Below are 15,363 nucleotides of genomic sequence, written 5' to 3'. Positions count from 1 at the left end.
AGCGATCGGCAGGTCAAATGTGACAAAAATCTTGGTTCCTTTTCATGAAAACTAAAAAAATCCCGTATTTTCCTGTACTTTAATGCACCTTTTTTGGGTTTTCTAAAAATACGTCATTTGTTATGGATGAATTGTTTTGATGCACAAATGGAAAATATCTTGTAATTCTCTCATGTTAAATTTGAATCAAACCTGCAACCTCTCCATTTTGGAGCACCTTTCTCCTGTTTATGTGTTATAGTTTTTCGAGCAAAGAAAAAAAAACTGTATGGGTCAGGAAAAGCCTGATAGATTCATTATTAATTACGATAGATGGGAGGACACCTTCAGGCACAGCTACATATACTCTCCCCTTGAAATAACTCCTTTAGGTATCAGTCCAGTAAAAGACACTCAGGCTTCCTTTCAGAATAAAAACAAAACGGATAAGTTGTAAAAAATTAACATACAGACATTTCACTATTAGTCAAACATGCACATTTAATACTAAGACACACAGCAGATTGTGTAAGGCACTGTGTCTGATGCTTGCAATCACAGTCTTCAGGGTTAAACTAAGCATCTCCCCTTTACTAACCCAGGAGAAATGTGAGTTTTCCGCTTGTTTTAAACTGCAATAAAACTGTCCAAATGACACTTTTCCATGAAAAAAAAAATTTTTTTAGTGGATGTCTATTTACTCGATGTCTGCCATTTAATTTTTTTTCCCCAACTAGTCAACTCAGCAACTGATGTTTCACATGTCATCATCCACGGTTGGTGGCTGTCCGCAGGGAAGGTCTCTGAAAAGTTAAACGGGCGACGAGGATTTCTGAGACGGCTGACACTCAGCTGACAGCCTCTAAGTCAGCACGCACACACACACACACACACACACACACACACACACACACACACACACACACACACACACACACACACACACACACACACACACACACACACACACACACACACACACAAACGGGGTGACAGCAACCCAGTCAGCAGCAACACTAGCAGCAACCTGACTTGTACTGCTGCGTCTCAGAGCATCACATCAAGCTCCCAGTCGGACAGTTAGCAAATAAGCAATTAGTCTGAACTTTTTATAAACAAAGCAGTTTTAATACTCCTATTCATTTTTCCAAAATGTAACCACAGTTCCGTCTCCCTTGACCTGCTGGCGTTAAGCATGAAGCCAAGGCAACGGACAATGCAGGTGGATTAAAAGGAATCCTATCACATAAAAAAAAAAAAAAAAAAACATAACCTAATCAGAGGTTTAAAAAGAGTGAGCAATCACATTTAGGATTTATTTTTTTTCTTTACCATTTCAGTGCAATTCATGTTACTTAGCTGTTCTGTTTAGGACATGGATGCAGCTGCCACACTTAACACATTAGGCCGCTGACAGCTGAAGTGGGAAGAAAACATCAGGGTAGATTGACGTTGATGAAATCTTTTGAAAAAGTGGATCTCTAACAAACATGTAGAGGTTGGAATATCCTCAATACTAAGACCTTCACTAGTGTTAACACAAAACTAGGTGCAAGAGGCGGAGTCCCTTTAACAAAAGCCGAGGATTCAATGCGCTGTCGGATGTCCATGAAGAAAATTAACTTAATCTGGATTCAGAAGACAGAGATGCGTGTGTTTGAAAACTGGGATCTGGCTTGTTCTGTCGTTTTGGAGCTTCTTTCTGCCCATGCTGGAGGATCAATTTCCCTGTGGATAACAATACTTACGGGCTTCAGACGGTATATTCAGTAGGTCTTTTGATTCTGTTCTGATGTTCACGCATTTGACACCAGAACGCACACAAGTCTTGTGGAAACAGAAGCCGCCTGCTTCCAGAGCAGTGGCATGGCGTTGGATTTGGCTCCTTCAGGCATCTGGAGTTTAATCGCGACAATGAACCAGATTTTTGGAGGTCCACAATTATCTTTATGATATCGTTGCTGATTTATCAGGATTGTAACCATGACATCCAACAAGAAAGCATTGTGCTAAAGTTGTTCAAATTATATCCACATGCATGCCTCCATTCAACTCAACTGTTTTGAATTGGCCTATCAGAAGCTTACAATGCTATGACATCATCACCTGGGCTTTTACAAATTGTTTAAAGGCGCAATAATCCATGGATGCACTTTTATTTTTATTATTCACTCTCATTATTTAAGAACTTTAACAAATATAAATATTTTAGTGATCTAAAACAGAAAAGGTTAGAGGGCTCTAAGGTCAAACAATCAGTCACAGGTCTTTTTCTACATCGTAGATAAATATCTGGTTTTAACAGTATATTCTTTCACTGCTCATATATTTATTTTGGTAAAATAAGGTCAGCAGTGCGAAAGCAGGGGGATCGGTAATGTTGCATCTTTTTCGTATTGTCAGTGTGAAACAGGATGAGCTCTCATTACCACTATGTGACGATCGGATGGATCCCAAACAGAATATAAGGTGTCTCTGACTCAAGCCGCTTTCAAAAGTATAGCAACCGAGCACGCACCCAAAAATATCTGGATGCAAGACTGTCGGCGTGGAAATGTACCTTATCAAGGGAGCAAGGGTGGAAGCTGCTGTGGGGCTGGTCTGTTTTAAAAACCTGGTGTGTTTGTGAAAGCCAAACCGAGGAGGAAAGATCAGCAACACAAGTAAAAGATGGAAAGGCAGCTGGGATAACGTGTGTGGAATCTAAACAAGGGTGATGTGGAAAAGTGCTCTATTACAGGGAAATGTAGGAAATAAGCATGACTCAGTTGCGTCGGAAAGAGCTGGCTAATGTATTGGTAATGACCTGATAGCGGAGACAGGGTAGATGAAGTTCCATCATCATTGTCATCGTCATCAGTGCGATAAAAGTCATCACTGCTGCTTCATCTTCAACACTGGAAGCTTCTCAGAGACAACGTCTTGTTTTTTTTTTCCTTATAGGTTTTCAGTTATTGTTTTTTTTTTTTTAATGACCAACATTTTTTTTCTCCATTAAGAGATCCATACACTGTGTTGCATGTGGGATGTAGCTTCGTCATGCCCTGTGGTGCTTGTTCGTTTCGACCAGAAGACCCATTTAAAGCTTGTATTTATTTTGTTTACTGCCACAGACGACTTTCTAACCTTCAATTAACGGTTTTGTGATTTTCCTACATGAAAACGTGCTCCGCATAGCTTCAGCTGTGGTTGCTCTATCCTTGGACTATGAATTTAGTTGAATAAGGTGAGAAAGGAAGCCTGACCAATAGTAAACAATCAAAGGAAGATGATATTCACGTCCGAAGAAGCAACGTTTTTCTTCAACTTCAGGCTGTCCTCCCCTCTGTTAGACATAAAAACAGCAGAAACCCAACAAAAGATTGTATTCAGTGATATATTCTGTCTTTTCCATGATCTGACACATAGTCGGATGAGAGAAAGAATACCAGCAACACCTCGTAGCTACAATTAACCTTTCCCTAACAGCCAGCTTTCCGTTGGATTACAACACTTTGCGCACGCTTGATTTACAAATGTACACTAGAAGCCAAGAGATGATCCGAGCCGTTTGTTCCCTCAGTGTTTTTACCTTGAAGGTGCTGCACGTTGCATTCACTGCCCCGGGATTAATCCATGTTCAAAATGCGGTGCCGGGTTTTCACACTTTGTTACCTCTTTTAAGGAGGTAAGCAGTTCAAAAGCGCAACACGTTGAGTTTTAGCTGGACTTTGTGCGGCGTATATAAATCCAAAGAAAATTTCTGTTGGATAAAAATAACAAAAATTATGTTCCCATCCGTTGAAACAGTGTGAAGCTGTGACAGAAACGTAAAAGGTTCAAAAGGCTATCACAAAAAGATGTTCAGATGTGTTTGTAAGGTGTTTGAGGTCGACAAAGCGGCTCACCGACGTCTGGTGTGTTCGTTTAGTCTTCATTTTCAAAAAAAAATGCTTGAGCTACAAGGTAAGGCATTAAAAATATGTCAGGTGATGTCCAGGGCCAGTAGGTTTACTTCTAGAGATGTACATTTTATATCTGGGTAAACAAAAAAAGGAGAAAATGGGTAATGACTAGAGCGTCTTGTGTTGAGGCACTGCACATGCAGAAGGAGGCATACGATTTGAAAACAGAAACATTTCTTGACAGCAAATTCAGACAGAGGGTTGAATCCATGGTTGTCGATTTTGAAGGCAAAAGGATTTGAGAGTGAATTTGAGGGTGAATAGTAATACCTTTTCTCCCATTATAAAATGAGACATATTTATTTTCCCAAAGGGACCCTCTGCACGCACCCCCCTCCCATCGTGCCCCCTGCTCCCGGTCTCCCTTTCTCCGCCGTTTTCCTCTCCCTCCCCCCATTGGAGGGAGCTCACTGTGAAGCGGTGTGATTACCATTGATCTGTCCAAACACAGCCCATTTCCACAACTCCTGAGCCTCTGAGCTCCGTCCATGGCAGAGCAGCCACAAGGCCACATGCTTTTTGTCCCTTTTTTTTTTTTTTTTCTTAAAGAGCCGTAGCACAGATACGGCGGCATGCTCTGACCTGATAAGTGCGGTTCTTAAAATATATCTGGGGCAACAAAATCAAAGAACGCGACGGAACCGATGGCCCGGATGAAGCTGGTTATCGCTGCACATCACGCTGGAGTGGCAGGTGGTTAAGCAGAGAATAGAAGACATGGCAGCAGAGGGAGTGGGGGTGAACAAATGAAAGTAATTATCAAGCCGTACAGGCGTGAGTCCCCAGGGTCAGAGGAAGGGGTTGGTGGTGAGAGAGAGAGAGAGAGAGAGAGAGAGAGAGAGAGAGAGAGAGAGAGAGAGAGAGAGAGAGCCAAGCAAAGCAGCATTATTTCAATTAGAGAAGTGTTATCTGCGTGTGGATGAGGAACACCTGCCATACATGTGCAATAAACAGCACGTCCACCCAATGCCTGTGACACAACATTTAGGTCTTGTAGGAGCTTGACAGAACATGTCTACTGAAGGAGTCCAGAGTAGAGCTTCACCGGCTGTGACAGAGAAGTGGGGCGTCGAAAAATGAGTCACAGCAGACCTCGTTATAAATGTGCCCAACAAACGTAATAAATAATGTAAGAAAACGTTAAAGGACCCGTAGGTTGCACTGCATCTTTAAAGGAAACTAGGGTCTTTCTGCTTTGCTAGAGTGAGGCATATTCCATTTCTGCCACTGCAGATCCACTTAGTTGTCCCACACCCTGGACACCTAAAAAAAACGAAGGAGGAATTTCTGTTTCGGCGTCACAAGTTGCAGACTGGAACAGAAGAAAGGGCGCAGACCCTTTTGGGACAACAAGTGTTGTGTCGTTTCAGCCACTCCCCCCCTCACCATTTACATAACTTTCCTTATATGACAGCCTGTTCATTTTTTTATGAGCATATGTGCAGCTAAATATGACCACATGAAGAGTAGTAATCACAAAATATTTTGTTTAATATTTTTGGGGACAGAAAAATGCCTAAAGGCAACACTTGTAAGGTGAAAATGTGCAGTTGGGGTTTTATATAAGAAATGCGCTACGATAGATTCCTCTTCTTCTACTAATTGTGGAAAACGGGCAGATTTGTCTCTGCAGGAACCTCTGCTGTTTAAACTGGGCACTGTAGTAAATATAGCTCTGCCTGAAGTGGAAGAACAAAAGGCTAAATTCATGTCTGGACTGATTTGTGAAAGGAACCATATGAAAGTATTTCAGAACCTTGTAGGTAACCCATGTTGGCACAATCAGACGCATCTATAATGAAGCCCCTTCTATTTTCAATGAGGCGGACCGGCAGCGTCTGGTTGTCTGTCTGAAGTTAAACAGAGCAGCGCCCTGTCACAGGTTTCAAACCTCTTCTGTTCAGAAGCTCTAAACCTTCCGATTAAGACATCCACACTCCCGTTACTTAGCAGCTAAGGAGCTAATGTTATATTTAGTGTAATACAGTCATTAACAGAACTCACTGACATTAACGATATCCACCCATCCTTTCATCCATTGTCTTCGGGGAGATCAGGTTGAAGGGGCAACAGGTCCAGGAGGGAACCCCAGACATCCCTCTCCATCCTCTTCATCCTCCAGCTCACTCATAAGGTGTTCCCAGGCCAGATGGGATATGTAGTCCCTCCAGTGAGTTCTGGGTCTGCCTCAGGGTCTCCTCCCAATGGGACATCCTGATCAGATGTCCAGACCACCTCAGACTCCTTCTGATGCAGGGAAGCAGCGGCTCTACTTAGAGATAGGGTGAGGAGCTCTGTTATCCGGGGGGGGGGATCTCTAAGGCTGAGTCACCCTGCGGAAGAAGCTCATTTCTGCTGCTTGTGTCCAGGATCTGATTCTTTTCCAGGCATCAGCCATACCTCATGAGCATTGGTGAAGGTCTGAACGTAGACTGTCTTGTAAATTTTGTCCCTCCTCTGACATTGTACATTTCACTCAGCTTTGTATCATTTGTGTTGGAAATAACGGCATCCATGCGTGCTGAGGGAATATCCCTATCCAGACAACCACACTGTGACGATCTCTGGTGTGTCTGTGGGTAAATATTGACATGTCAGGTGTGAATTTATGTCGGTGCTTTCAAACAGGAAGCATTCAGGAGGCACGAGGAGTGCTGATGGTTTGCCAGAGCGGTGAGAAACACACCAATCACCTTCAAATGACATTTAGGCTTACAATCCTGCTCTGTCGCGCTCCTCGCATGCTCTTCCTTCCTTCGTGTCTCTACCTCTCTCCTTTCTGTCAAACACACACACTCTCAGTCCTTTCCACCTTTCTCTCGACTGTTCCACATTCGTTGCTCCGTCTCAGCACCTCTCCGCCGCAATTCTTCAGCATAGAGGGACACGTTTCAGCACTAAACTAAAGTTTTCAAGGCGAATCAGATTTCTTCTTTGGACGAAGGGAAATGCTAAAGACCACAGACGACAAAACCTTCATGTGAATACTGTACGTCTTCCTGTGAAAGGAGGATCCTTCCAGAGTTTCATCACCACCTCTGCACACGCCAGCCCCCCCTCCAACAGTAGCAGCTCTCATTAAAGACCCTTGAAGTGGATCAATAATTAGAACAATCCTTATTACATGTTCTCGTTTCCCATTAGAGGCTGAAGCTAATGTGGAGGCTCACAAAGGAGATCGGCTGCTCTGTCGCACACTTCAGGAATCCTACTCGCTTTTGAACACATGTAATACAGGAGTTTCCTCGACGATGGACTGCATTAACGCGTGCCGTGGAAATGGATAACATACAGTCGAGGAGACAGCTTAAGTTTGCACTGGGAGATGTAATTATTCTACGAAAAACAAAAGCTAACAGGATCAAAGTTAGGGGCTCCCTCCAAAACTAACCTAAACACAGCAGAAACCACTGCACTTATGCAACGGTCAAAGCGACTGCACGACTGCCATCTTCGGCTCTTAAAGTGTGTAACTGTCCCCATTGTGGGCAGAAGATGGCACTTCATTGGCATGAAAGGAATCAAATAGCCAAAATGTTTTCAGTGTGGCGTTTTGTTTAACAGAACTGTTTTAAACTTGATAAACGTAACTGAAAAATAAGTTTGTTACGGTTTTGCCCTGCATGTTGTCCATATCGGCTCTTTATTCTCACCAACTTAAGCTCAGCACTCTTCTCACTGGGCTGCTAGTCGGGCCTATGGCCATCTTGATAGTGAAAACATTTAGCAATACAACGAGGAGTTCCTGATGCCAATGCAATTAACTGGGACACGCATGAGCCCTGAATTCATTAACTTCCATATTTGATGGGCTGATGGTCGGGGGAAGAGGGCAGGAAAGAGGTGAAGACGGGAATGAGGGTTGCAACGCACGTCCACTAATGAGAGAAATATGATGGAAGGAAGACAGAAGGAGAAAGGAAAGGAAAATAAAAGGACAAAATATTGAATTATACTAGGCATCTCTCTCCCTGCAGCATTTCCCTCCGTTTTAGCTTTTCCTCTCAGGGTGAGACAGATTCCAGCCTTGCCACTTCCCCCACAGGCAAGCTCAAAGTGAAGGATTGAGCTAAAAGCTTATTTAAACACTGCTCTTCTCCTTCCAGCATTTATTAAATACCCTTTAGTCTGGATTTACTGATCAGATAGACTTCTAACAGGGGAGAGACGATAACGTATATATGACAACTGCAAAGAGGGACGTTCTAAAGTTGTTTGAAGGTTAAAACATAATTAAGCTGTTTTATAAAAGGAGGTGCATGAAAAAACCCTTTTTTAATAAGCTTTACGAGTGAAATAACTGCTGCACCAAAGCAGGTCCTCAGTTCTGGGAAACCTTGTAAAAGTGGGACACATCAGGAGGAAAATTATGCTTTTCTCTCCGTCTCTCTGTATATCTCTCTCTCTCTCTCTCCTCGTGTGGTAATCCACTGGGAGATCCCGGCTTTAGAATAATGTCATGGAAACATGTTGGAGACTTCCTTGAATAAAGTAACAGGGATTTCCCGTTCAAATGACCACTGCGTCTAGAAGATGCCCACAGGATCCGGCCTCAGAAACGACACCAGGAGGTAATTCCAGCTGTTTACCAAACACACATGAAAGTGACACCGAGAGCTGAGCGATCGTTGCCATCCTCAGTTCAGATTCACTCCCAGGATATTACTGAAAGTACAAATTACATGTATCTCTCACTCGAGCTCAGAAAAACATAGATAGTTTATCTGACTCAAATGTCCTGTGACGACAGCAGCATGAGGCGTCAATTAGAACCATTGTGCATCCTTCTTTGTGTATTTTTGACCATCTTTGCACCAAAATTCCCTCTGGATAATGAAAAATGTTGCAATTTAGAAAGAAGGAATGTTTTAGGGTGTTACAGCACATACAATAGTTGCTGAACAGGTTAACTTAAATAAAATAGAGACGCACAGAGACTTAACATGTCCTGCCAACAACAAAACCCTTGAAGGTCCTGACGAGAAGAGACGCAAAGACAATTTTCAGCACTAGCGAGGTTCTGAAAAAGACGGTCAGAGAAACCAAGTAGTCATTTCTAGCGCTGCTTCTTCAGGCTGCTACTATGAAACAGGGAGTAAGAATAACAGGAAGGATGAATGTGTTGCAGGAGAGTCTTTTTTAGAACATGTCCTTAACGCTTTACAGACTGACCTGAAGACGTGTAACGGTGCATCTCTACACAAAATACTTTTGATAAGCTCACAGTTTTATTTTGGGGGATTTCTGGCAGCTCAAGTAATCTTTTCCTGTTGAAAACATTGAACAGCAGCAAGGTTGGAAATCTAAAGCTTAAAGTTCTATTTATCAATGTTAGAGACTGGTACAATTTTCATAAAGAGTGCACTCCACAAACGCATCATTGACTATAATAAATGCAGCTTTTTTCCCATTTATGCTTTGCTTTTATGATTGTCCAAATACAAATCCACGACTTTCTGTTTCCTCGGAGCCTAAATGTATAAATGTGTTGTGAAAGAGAGAAACCCATTTCTTTTAGCCACTGGCCACTAGATCTTAAGAGGACTTTGATTATGTTTTGCCACCAGAAAATGTCCAAAGCTCACTGTGGAAGAACTGCAGCAAACAGCAGCATCTCATTGTCACCATGTATGTTTGCTAAACTCTGCTGCGACTTTAACTAGAAAGGTTCACTTTGGTCAAAAACAGACTGGTGGTGTTTTTTGGCAACAAACGCCACTGAAGAGTTTGGCGTTAAACAAACTGCTGATGACGTTTTCTGCCTGTTTTTCATTAAATTGAAAACTGTAAACTGGAGCTTATCATCACTCCCCGGACTTTACATATAAAAGGATTTAAAGAAAAGAGAGCACAAGAGAAAACCCGGGACTCTAGCGAGATTGTGCAAAAAGGAGAGGTCAAAGATCAATTTTTTTATTTTAAAACGATGTTGCTGCAACAAAGGATTGATTTATCGTTAACACAACCACTGGTTCAAACTAATTTGTCCATGCCTCTAAGCACACGACTGAAATGAGCTAGGATTCTGCACAAAAGCATGGAGCTGCACCTCCTAACATCCTGCATACAGTAATCATGAGCCAGCTTGGTGACTAATGCAGCTCTGCGTTTACAAGTGTTCTCCATACAAAGTTTTCTACCTGTTCTGGCGTCTAAATATAGAGTTTGTAGGAGATGTGAAAGCAGTGACTCAAAGCAGTTTGTTGCACAAGTTTGCAGCAGGGCAACAGTATCACTCTGCAGCAACGTCAAGCTGTATTGGGAAAGGAATTGGACCACGGTGTCATTTGTTATAAGTATTTCCTTTATAAAAATCATGAAGTCTGCATCGTGCATCATTACTGGTTGTAGCTGTAAGGTAATAACAAGTCTATTACACGTCTGTTTTCCGCTCCACGTCTATGGACCTGATAACGCTTAGTCAGGCAGTCAGTCTGAGACGAAAGGAGAGCTGGAAGGCCACCAGCAAGGGTAACGAGTTTATGAGCAAGGACAACCAAAGAGGAAGTTGAAATGAATGAAAAACTGAAATTACTTTCTGTGTGCTCCATGCACCAAAGTACAGCGCAAGTGAAAAGATTCTCAGGTACAAAAGGCGGATTACAAGTGTTTGACTTTGTGTTTGTCTCTGTATCATTATACCGTCGCTCCATTGGTCAGACTGACTCACTATTGATATAAAACTCACAAACAGGAACTACATTAGTGAATGAAATCACGGGAAAACATCAGAGCTAAAAGTTTGGAAGCACAGTCCGAATAAGTAAGACAGGCAAAAGGAAATACGGAGAGGCACCACAACAATAAGAACTGCTTACCTTCAGAGATGGTAAACATCTAATCGATAAAATCATCTCCTCTCCATCTCTGACTGCGGTTCTCTTCTATGAAACACGACCCTACATTCAGACAACCACCTGAAATATAGCTCTTCAGCTCAGACACGTGAAAAGCGACCAAAGGTTCTCATGTGGATCGCATTCTTAAAGCTTTTGCCTCAAAAAAAAAAAAAAAAAAAAAAAAAGAAGTCCACAAGTTTACTTAACCTTAGTAATCATCTTTTCCCTTTTCCAAAAGATTTGTCAGTGACAGCTCGCTTCTTGGATACGGGAAGGTCAAATAACATCGCCAGCAGCATAATTCAAAACCAGGCGCCCATGGGCACAAAGTACACTGTTATTGGATTGATCCCTCACGGTCAAACGTGCCACCATCAATATGGGAAATGCAGCAAACGCTTTCAGAAATAGTCACAGAGCAGCGGATGCACATATCTGTGCTTTTCAATGCTTAAAAACTGACAGTTACTCCATGGACTATGTGCTTGTTTGTTTTGAGAGGAGTTTCCAGCTGCGCTCTGCCCAGAGTTGAGAGCGGACATGTAGGAGAGGCAGGCGGCCGTGGAACGTACACGTGCATTTCACTTTCCATCATACGAAAAAGCGCTGTCATCAATAAATCAGATGAGCATGCATTATACATGGCTGTCTGTGTGTGCAAGCACAAACACGCGTGCACACCAGACTCCATGATGAATCTCCCTAAAACCAAACAGAAATCCTGAAGGAGCAGGAATTCACATCTCGTGTGTCCGCTGGTCCGTTCAGGGAACATGCAAGCACACAGTCGCATTCTCACAGGGAGAGCAGACGGCGTGGATCGCATGCTCTTAATGGTGTGCTCCTGCAAAAGACGCACTGAATTACAGCAGAAGAGTCGAGAGGGTTAGAAGATGGCAAAGAAACAAAGGTCTGAGAGTTCAGCTGATCTGGGGGAGGGTACCTGAAGTCATGGTGGTTGGAAAAGTGGTAACAACCTTTAACAATCTTTAGAAATGCAACTCTGATCAGGTCGAATGCTGAAAAATTGGTTTTGTCCCCCATATTCAATAAGGGCCAAAATAACAAAGAAATATCACCGTTTTTGGTGTATTAAAGGCCTTAATCAGCAGCCTGTGTGCTGATGTACTTTGAGTTTAATAAAAATCCTTGCGGTTGGAAATTAAACAAATGGCAATAATCTTGTAATTCCTTCATTATCCTTTAGAACCAAAACTACTACAAATCTATCAAAGTCAATATATGCAATACTTTTTTTTCCTCTTTATGTGTTATAGCCCCTTAGCAAGAGACAAGCAAAATTGGAAGTTCAAACTCGGAATTTCTCATTGATTAGATCCGATTGATGATCGGCAGGTCAAGTGCTCAAAAGATTAGATAAAGCTGATATGCCAAATTTGCTGAAACTCCCACAGTCTTTATTCTGCAACCAACAGCACGTGCTTTTTTTTAGCAGGTTTTTTAACGTTTGAAAAAAAACACATGATAAAGGGTTTTAACACGAGCCTCCGTGCATAAATTGGGATGCTCTTGTAATTCCTTCATTTTCCCTTGACCGTCAAACTTCTGCAAATATTCAAGGTATCCTCTCTGTGGTCTACGGCTCTAAGATAAAACATCAGAACGGTGAAAATCAGACCCGGCTGGTCGGAATCGCAGAAGAAGACGCCAGGAGAAACGCTGAACGCTGAACGCTGTCTCTCTAACGTTTTTGACATTGACTGCAAGCTGCAACATTTAATGCAGATGCGCCAACAAAAGGAGTTATTATAACCCACGTATAGCACGCATAGTTGGGTGGCCAGCAGCAAAAATTGACACCAAAAAAGAGCACGTCCATGAGGAAACGCACGAGTCCTCCAAACCTCTCTGATGATGCTTAGGGCGCGCGCGCACACACACACACAGACAAACACATAGACAAACACATGCGTACGCCGCGTTACGCTCCAGCGACACAGAGAGCAGAGCAGATGAAGCCACCAGGCAGCCAGCCCTCGCCTGTTACCTTTCTCTTTTGTTCCCGGGACGATGCTCTCCTGCTCTTCCTCCGCTTCTCCTTCTCGTCCTCTATTGCATTCACATCCACTTCCCCCCGATTCTTCTTCAGCTGGGAGGCCGCGTGAGCCATGATAGGTAGTGAAAAAAAACGACGGGAAAGCACCACACACTGCACACGCGTACCTCACCTGAAATCCCAGAGAAGTTCAGGGGCTCGCTGGTGACAACAACCAAAAAAACAAAACCGGGACCTCAGAGGAAAAAATCGGGGTAGAAAAGGAAAGGGGGGGAAAGGGAAGAAAAATGCCCTCCTTGAAAAGGAGAATGGGGAAGAGTAGGGGTTCTTTTATGCAAGTGTGAAAGTAAAATCCTGCGTGTCCTTCCTTTCTTTCTTTCTTTCTTTCGGGTTGTTGCTCGGCTCTTTTCAAAGTGATGGAGCGATGGGAGAGAAGAGGCAGCTGCTTCTCCTCGTCTCCTCTTTCTCTTCTTCTTCCTCCTCCTCCTCCTCCTCCTCGTGTATCCTCCGCTGGCAGTGTGAGAGGAGCATGTCCAGGAGAGGTGAGGACAAACCGGGTGGAGAGGAAAGAGACGCCAGCATCACTGACACAGAGGTGGATGGGAGGAGAAAGATGGAGGGAAGAGGGAGGGGAGGGGGTGCAAGGGGAGTGGTTTCCACGGTAACAACGCTCTCTTTTACTCCATTCTTTATAATTGACCTTTTTTTTGTTTTCTTATTGGTGTTTTTCTCCAGCCAGGCTATCTGTGAAGTCAGTTGCTCAGAGCCTCAGAGGGAAGAACATATGAGAAAGAGACACATTAAAAAAAAAAAAAAGCTACACAATAAGAGGTGAGTGAGTGGTAGTAAGCGTATGAATGAACCAAAGGCACTGCGAGGAGGTGGGGGGAAGGAGGTGGGGGGAGCAACAGTAGTGTGTGTGCTTCTATCCCCACACATTACGAGCTGGAGGTGGAGGTGACCAAGTAACGGGACGTGGATGGTGGGGGGGGGGGGGGGGGGGGACCTGCAGAGGACACGGCTGAAGGAGGCTGAATGCACAACCTCATAATTTACACCCCCCACTCCACGCATGCAGCATGCAACAGCATGTCCGCATACAGCGCGGTGCCTCCTTCTGCATGTGTGCAGCACACATACAGAGACAGGTAGCGTGAATGTCATTGCTGTCTGTGGAGAAAATGCACTCATATTCAACATAAAAATGTTACTAGAAATGCACTAAGCCAGCCTTCAATGGCTCATACTGAATTGGTTTTCTTTAGTGTCATCTGCCAATTTCAGCCTCGTTCACTTCCGTTTTTTTCTTCTTTTTTCCCCCCCTAAGGACTGAGACAAAAGAAACGTGCTGCAGGTTCAGTTGTTAGAGGTAGAATCGACCAGAAAATTAAAGAGTTAGGAAACTATCGACATCTATACTTCTATTTTTTTTTAGCATAATAAAGAAAAAAAAGAGAAGCACATTGTAGGGGTGTGTGTTTATAGACAAACAAATGATGAGAGTCCCTTGCTTTGATACCTTAAAACAATAGGAAAGGAAATTAATTTTTCAGTAATTTACTTTCCAAATGAGTGATCAAAGTCGATCAAGGGAAAAACTAGAAGCGTATGACACATAAGAGCCGTGGGTTCTTTGTTAGAGGTAATAGGTTTGGAATCCATCAGGAACTGAAGGAACCTTACGTTGTTCGTTGAATCACATCACAAGGTTTAGCGTTCACTCCCCATGTGAATCAGTGGTCTGTCATCAGTCCCTTGACCTTGTTGTCGAATAAACACTGTTCCATCCTTGCACTATTATTTGATAGGCACTGATCACTGCATACTGGGAGCGCTTCCGTTTTCAGAGAGGCTCTTACATGTCAGTGTAACCGTCACAATTTGGAGGATTCGGATCAACTGGCTGCTTTTCTGCTCCATCCTCAGTTGGAACCAGTCTTTTTGTACCCCCACTTGCCTACTGTTTTATTCATCAGCTTTCACGATGGCACTTATAGCGTGTGATCGAAAGGTTTTCATCCATCCATCCATCCATTGTCTGTACTCGCCAAATCCTTACAGGGTCGGTTGAGTACCAGCGCTCATCTCCAGATGTCATTGGCCGAGAGTGGGTACACCTTGGACAGGTCACCAGTGTATTACAGGAGAACACAGAGACACAGGAGAACATACAACCACACACACACACACACACACACACACACACACACACACACACACACACACACACACACACACACACACACACACACACACACACACTCGAAGGGCAATTTAGACAGACAATTAGACCATTAAAATGCATGTCTCTGGACTGTAGGGGGATGCCAGAGAAACCAGAGTGAACACATGCCTGGGAGGGTGTGCATCTAAACTCTATGCTCTATACTCTGGAAGTCTAACTCAGGACCTTCCTGCTGCAGAGATGATAAAGATGATTGTAGAAGGAAACTGAAGAATGTGGAAACATTTTCATTGTTTCAAAAATAAAACTATAGTGTATTTTTTATTGTAAATAGTGTGCTAAATGTCTGAAGAAATCTCTCCCTACCTCTCACTAAAGCATAAATTATAGGTGGTTATA

At 43.2% G+C, this 15,363-nt stretch overlaps 1 protein-coding gene across 5 annotated transcripts in view; it reads right to left on the bottom strand.

Annotated features, from left to right (window-relative positions):
- ank3a (ankyrin 3a) overlaps positions 1-13,364 on the bottom strand; it is a 119,926-nt gene extending 106,562 nt beyond the window's left edge. For 2 of the 5 annotated variants that reach the window (XM_036126868.1, XM_036126877.1), the window contains exon 1: positions 12,771-13,364. In XM_036126868.1, coding sequence (XP_035982761.1) covers positions 12,771-12,893 — 123 coding nt within the window. In that variant the 5' untranslated portion in view covers positions 12,894-13,364. The remainder of the gene's footprint in view (positions 1-12,770) is intronic. The other 3 variants (XM_036126874.1, XM_036126885.1, XM_036126882.1) reach the window with 3 other exon arrangements.
- Positions 13,365-15,363: the final 1,999 nt, after the last annotated feature.

Source organism: Fundulus heteroclitus, chromosome 22, assembly GCF_011125445.2.
Source record: "Fundulus heteroclitus isolate FHET01 chromosome 22, MU-UCD_Fhet_4.1, whole genome shotgun sequence".
NCBI lineage: Eukaryota > Metazoa > Chordata > Actinopteri > Cyprinodontiformes > Fundulidae > Fundulus > Fundulus heteroclitus.
The sequence above is the reverse complement of the archived record's forward strand: the minus strand, read 5'-3'. Positions and strand labels throughout refer to the sequence as shown.